General features: G+C 28.9%; 1 protein-coding gene across 1 annotated transcript; it reads right to left on the bottom strand.

The window, feature by feature from the left end:
- Window positions 1–3170: 3170 nt before the first annotated feature.
- LOC118055158 (uncharacterized) lies at window positions 3171–4367 on the bottom strand. Its single transcript, XM_035066979.2, has 2 exons — window positions 4022–4367; window positions 3171–3918 (listed from the first exon to the last, which is right to left on the bottom strand). The coding sequence occupies exons 1-2, from the start codon at window positions 4352–4354 to the stop codon at window positions 3457–3459; spliced, it is 795 nt and encodes a 264-aa protein (XP_034922870.2). The 5' UTR covers window positions 4355–4367; the 3' UTR covers window positions 3171–3456.
- Window positions 4368–7016: the final 2649 nt, after the last annotated feature.

The following is a 7016-nucleotide window of genomic DNA, read 5'->3' as shown; positions in this document are numbered from 1 at the left end:
TCAACATGTGTTTCCCTTTACACATACATCTCTTGCAAAAAAAACAACAAAAGTAGCTCTACCTTTTGCATTAAATGAGCTTGATACACAAACACACACACCTGAATCTTACCAACATGTACACGCCATCTTTCCATAAAATTCCAAGGTTTTATCTATGATTTACCGTCTTCATTGGCTCATTTTACGCTGCCTTCTCCATCAGCCAACTCAGGTTTATATATATCCTATTTCATCTATAATAACACACAAGGCTTATCTAGTACGTAGCCATTTCTTCTTCTGTACATGGGGCCATGTAATTTTTCACAGGATAATCAAGATCTTCGCTGGAAAGATGAAGTCATGCAAAATGAGATTCAAGCATTGATACTTGGACCCTTGAACGCCTTTAATCCTCAGAGAAAACATGCATCGACTCTAAATAGGTTTGCAAAATTAAATATAAAGCTGATGGAATAGCTAGTACGAAGATTCAAAGCATGTTTCGTTTCTAATCGATTCACTAAGTTGAAGGAGCTGACTACACAAAGACTTTTATTTCGATAGCCAGATTTACTACAGCTCGGTGATTATTGGTAGTGGCAGCTATTCATAACTGGAATTTACACACTAACTATTTGACCTCCAAAAACATAAAAAAAGGTCGATCTTCCAACATCTTATATTTGTTTTTTTACATGTGCTATGCAAACAGCTTTATTATTTAAAAAAAAAAACAGTAAACACACACAAAACGATGATGAATGTAAGATGTGCAGAATTTTAGAAAGCACATGTTTTTTTGTTTAGAAACAGAGGAAAAACACTTGAGAATAGTTTAGCTTCCATGAAAAAAAAAAAAAAAACATAAAACGCATATCTTAATTATTAAAAAGATTTAACCTTGAGTCTATATCATCACAAACATTTTTTAAATTTAAAAAATCAATATCAGGACTATCTAGGTGGTGGCCCAGTAATAAGAACTTGGGATCAAGAGGTTTACTCTCTCTATGGTCTCAAGTTCGAACCCTAAGTTGCTCATATGATGGTCACTGGAGGCTTATATGGTCGTTAACTTCAGGGCCCGTGGGATTAGTCGAGGTGCATACAAGCTGGCCCAGACACCCACGTTAAACTAACAAAAAAAAAAATCAATATCAATTCAAAGAATAACATCATTATCAAAATCGAAAAGAATATTATTAGGAGAGAAAGTTTCCTTGTATACAATCTCTCCTTTTCACCCATTCGTCACCTTCTTTAATTTCAATTGTATTATAATTTTGTATTTTTGTATACATTATCTTCCCGCAAAGGCCACTACAAGGGTATTTATATGTAAGTGTGTCCATAGTATTCACATCATGCATTCATATACAAATAGATCTTCTTACTTGAAATGATGCACTTTAAAGGCAGCGATGATCTAGTCAAAGAGAACATAACATAGAAAAAAAAAAGGGTGGATTTCTCTCATGGCATGTAAGATACTATCTTAAAGATAGTATGGCTATTCGACCAGTTGAAACTTGCATTAAATATGAAGCAGAGGCTGCTAAGGAAATCAAAAAGAATTACAATCATAAAAATAAAAATTAAATTCAATAAAAAAAAATTAAAATCAAATAATTAGAGATTAAATTAAAAAATATATTTTAATTAAAAAAATATTAAAAATAAAATATATAAAAATTAAAAGAACGAGGATCAATTATAAATAAAAAAACATAAAAAATAAAATTAAAAACAAATAAAATTAAAACCAAATAAATTAAATTAAATTCGATACAATAAAAAAAAATAAAAATCACTTTGCAACTTTCCTAGGCTAATATATTTTTTTAAAATAAAAAAATAATAATAATTTTACAGAGCTCCGTCATGCCGCGGATATTGGCACATGTCAACCGACTGTGTGGAGGGCTGCATGACTCTTCAAACACCGTTGTTGAAGATCACCAACGGCCACCAGAAAATGCCTCACGCACTGCTCAAAAGGCGCAAGGTGGCTGAGGTGCGCATGATTGAAGGGCGAGGCGGCTGAGGAGCGCATGATTGAGTGGGTATAGATCGTGGGTTTGAATGCTATTGGCAATAATATATCGTTCCTGTCTAATTCTTCTGAGTCAGGCCCTTTTATGTCCTATTCTCTTCTTCTTTTTTCTTTTTTTTTTTGGAGATCAAGATTTGTTTTACACTTTTGCTTATTTTTTTAGTTTAGATATAATTTTTAAATACTAATATAAAATTTCAATAAAATTTTATTTTTATTCTTAAAATTTTTAAATAGATTTTTTAATATAATTTTATCATATTTGTGATATTTTTAACTTTTAATCACATATAAAAAGCAAAATATATTATTTTAATATTTTTTAAAATTATTTTAACAATCATAAAATATTTATTTTTTTTAACAGAAACAATAATTTTAGTTAAAATCCTTGCATTCATTAATAAAAATAAAAATATATATTAATAAAAAATTTGATTTTTTTTTTTAAATTAGTATATTTTAGAATTTAATAATAATGCTAAAAAACTTGTTGCGTTGACATACATAGTTGCGAACGTTTTCACCGATCACCCTTTTGATTGTACCGCTTTCTAGGGCTCCGTTTGTTTGCAGGAAAGTGAATTCCTTTTGGAAAGTGAATTCCGGGGAAAGTGAATTCCTGGAAAGTGAATTCCGGGAAAGTATTTTCCGATGTTTGGTAGTGTTATGGAAAATGAACTGGAAAACACTTTCCAATGTTTGTTTGTGTTATGGAAAATGAACTGGAAAATAATTTATTAATGAATTAATTTTTTTTCAGGTTTATCTAATATATATAAAATATTTAATATAAATATTTAATCACTTACAATAAAAAAAATGAAATCTAAAAAGTATAATGATGAATTTTTTTTAGTATATCCTATATTTATATATAGCTTATTTTATAAAATATAACTATATATATCATATTATATTATAGAGAAATAAGATTGTGAAATTTTTTTTTACGTAAAACCTATTAATATATTATTTTTTCAATTTTAAAAGCTTAAAATAAGTTTTTTTTTCCATATAAAGAAAGCCAAATTAGTTTTATGGTAAGAGTTATATATTTAGGTTTTATACATACAAAAATATTTTTATGGGTTTTTGGATAAATATTTTTTTTGTACGGGTAAAGACAATTATCTCTTTAATATCCCTTTAATATATATCAAATAAACATCAAGATATAAATATAAATATCTAACATCAAACATAGTTATGCATAAATATTAAGTTTCGATGTCATATACATACATATTAGTTCAAATTACAAACATAAACATGCTAGACTGAATTAAACAAGTAAACATACTCGTTAAATAACAAACATAGTCTGAACTCAAATTTTAAACATAGTCAAACCATCTTAGCAAGCAGGCCTGTAGCAGTGTTGGTTCACAAAATTTTGAACCCAAATTTTCCTCAAATTAGCATTTTTTTGCTATAAATGCTTTTGCCAACATTTCATTTTGGACCAAATGATCAAATGCATCCCCAAGAGTGATCTCATCAAAGCCTTCAATTTTCATCACTTCCGTATATAGTGCATTAACATCAAGTTGATTTTTGCTGAGGCTTTGAATTGCAAATGCTACATCTCCAATCTGTTTAGACAACTTTTCAATACCATCATCTTCATAGGTGCGATTTCTCTTCCTATGTTGCCTCTTTTGTGTACTAGAGGAAGATGTTTCTTTTCCCTTATAACTTTCTTCATATTCACCTTCATTTTCAATTGAAATTGATTGCTCTTCAGTGTTCTCTTCCAAGTTGACATCAGCATATGATTTCGCATAATTTCCGATTGCCATGTCTTTTCCAACAACAATTGCCATTGCCTCGTACATATCAAGTTTTTTGTTGAGAAACTTGTCATGATTGGGATGTGCCTGTTCATAAAGTTTAGAAAATGCAATTTTTTAGTTCATTGTATAACATTTTAGAAACAAAAGTAAATATAAAAATTACAAAGCGTATAAAAATTTATCATACCTTAACTTCTTCATCATATACATCTTTCGAAACTGTAATCATCTTTAAACAATCATCCCAGCCAAAGCCACTTTTATTTTTAAGTTTGGTTATTATTCCCCATTCTTTTTTCACAGTCTTGAGATGATTGTCCACATGCTTAGGCTCGCATTGGACGTTGAACTTTTGACTGATTTCTGTAGCCACCTTAACAAAAGATTCTGCTTTAAAGGTGGAAGAAGGTTTGCTTCCTTTAAGTGCCTCCTCAGCTAATATCTCAAGCAACATGTGAGACATAGGCTTAGACCATGTGAAGTGCTTGCCCTTGCATTTTTCGTTCTGCGTGGAACTCATTTCTACAAAAAAGAAATTATAAATTTATACAAAATAAAATCATACAATATTTAGATTTAATAAATTTCATATAAAAACTACAATTACTAATTAAAAGAGAAATTATTATAAAGTCAAAATCTACTCCAAATACATAACAAAGATAACACAAACTCAAGCAATACATAATAAAAACAAACACATAATTAACACTCAATTAATTATTTCTTTGAGTGTTATAGTCATTCCACATGGTTGATGCAATCATTTCTCTTTTTGTTATCCACTCCCTATTCTCTTCCCTTTCCTCCCGTTGACTTAAGTTGATTGTTCGTCTAATTGGTTCACTATCCGAACATATTTCTTCCATAATAAAGTCATAAGGATCAACCCCCATTATATGATTATGAATAATACAACATGCAAGCACAACATCTACTTGTGTTTCATAGGACCAAAAAGATTTTCCATCAATTGATCTAAAACGACTCTTCAAAATACCAAACCCTCGCTCAATAGCGGTTCTCAATGAAGAGTGTCGAAGATTAAATAACTCCTTTTCATTTTCTGGTGCACGTTCTGTAAACTCATTCAAGTGATATCGAACTCCACGAAAAGGAGAAATGATTCCTTTTCGAATACCGTAACCAGCATCACCAAGATAATATTTCCCTACAAATTTAAAAAAAATAAAACCTATTACTATCTTTATCTGATAAGACATTTTATATATTTATTGCATATAATAAAATAATTTATTATATACCTTCTGGAATTTTTAGACCACTAGGTCTTGATAATGCATCACCTAGAACCCGTGAATCATGTGCACTTCCTTCCCAACCAGCTAAAACATATATAAACTTCAAATCAAAAGTTATAGCTGCTAAAACATTTTGTGTTGTTCCTTCTTTTCGACCTCGAAACTTTCCTTGAATCTCAACAGGAACATTTGCAGGAACATGGGTACCATCAATTGCTCCCACACAATCCTATATAAACATGAAAAAATGATTTATAAACTTTTCTTGTAGATGTAATTAATTAATGTATAAAAATATTGGTATTGTTCTCATACCTTAAAATAAGGATAGAATCTTCGATTATTCATTATCTCAGCTGGAACTGTATCCTCTGGATCTTTAATAAGGTGCTTGTATAGCTTAAGAATTGCTTTTAAAACAATTCTAAAGTAACGATGGATAGTTTCAACAGACCTATAATATATACCACTAATAACCCGAAATCTTTGGTTTTGGCCTATAATTTGTAAGAACACAATTACTTGCTCCCTAATAGACACATTTTGAGTTGATCGTAATAGATTACGATTTATGAGAACATCACACAATCTATATAAGACAACAGGTTTCATACGAATTTGTTCAATACAATGTCGATCACCTCGATTCAAAATGCTGTCAATATAGAATTCTCGTTGAGCAATTGCATTTATACGTGGTTCTCTTGGTAAATAAATTCTATTTCTTTCTTCTTCAATAATAGCTACCCCTGTAGCTATCACAGTTACAGTTGCTCCCATGCATGCTACATTAATTATCTTACTATCCATAACATGAAAGTGAAGTTTTCTGATAACAAAACCTAAAAAATATAGGGAAATAAATATTAAAAAAACATATAAAATACTTACACAATAAATACAATAAATTATGCTCAAAGAAGCTAACAATATACAATTCAGAAGTTCACAACGATCAATAACATCAATCATTTTAATTCTAAAAAATACTGTGATTATCGAATAATTAAATAAACATAAGTTTCGAAAATCACATCGTATGTGGCAACACAACACACAATCAAGTTCATGGCTAGGTTCAATTCTATTCTATTTTGATTTGTTATTTATAATCATGGAGATTGTTGAGTTTAGGCACTAATAGGTAGGTAAAGCTGGTCCATAACATTTGTATGATAAAAAAACTAATCAATCCAATCATTAGTCACAAATTAAGGAGATTTTATTGTTAATATCTATTTGTAGAGGAAAAATACCTATATTAGGCTCCGTTTGTTTGCAGGAAAGTGAATTCCTTTTGGAAAGTGAATTCCGGGGAAAGTGAATTCCTGGAAAGTGAATTCCGGGAAAGTATTTTCCGATGTTTGGTAGTGTTATGGAAAATGAACTGGAAAACACTTTTCCAGTGTTTGTTTGTGTTATGGAAAATGAACTGGAAAATAATTTATTAATGAATTAATTTTTTTTTCAGGTTTATCTAATATATATAAAATATTTAATATAAATATTTAATCACTTACAATAAAAAAAATGAAATCTAAAAAGTATAATGATGAATTTTTTTTAGTATATCCTATATTTATATATAGCTTATTTTATAAAATATAACTATATATATCATATTATATTATAGAGAAATAAGATTGTGAAATTTTTTTTACGTAAAACCTATTAATATATTATTTTTTCAATTTTAAAAGCTTAAAATAAGTTTTTTTTTCCATATAAAGAAAGCCAAATTAGTTTATGGTAAGAGTTATATATTTAGGTTTTATACATACAAAAATATTTTTATGGGTTTTTGGATAAATATTTTTTTTGTACGGGTAAAGACAATTATCTCTTTAATATCCCTTTAATATATATCAAATAAACATCAAGATATAAATATAAATATCTAACATCAAACATAGTTATGCA

The sequence above is a fragment of the Populus alba genome, chromosome 4 (assembly GCF_005239225.2).
Source record: "Populus alba chromosome 4, ASM523922v2, whole genome shotgun sequence".
NCBI classification, from domain to species: domain Eukaryota; kingdom Viridiplantae; phylum Streptophyta; class Magnoliopsida; order Malpighiales; family Salicaceae; genus Populus; species Populus alba.
This window is presented reverse-complemented; position numbering and strand designations above follow the sequence as displayed.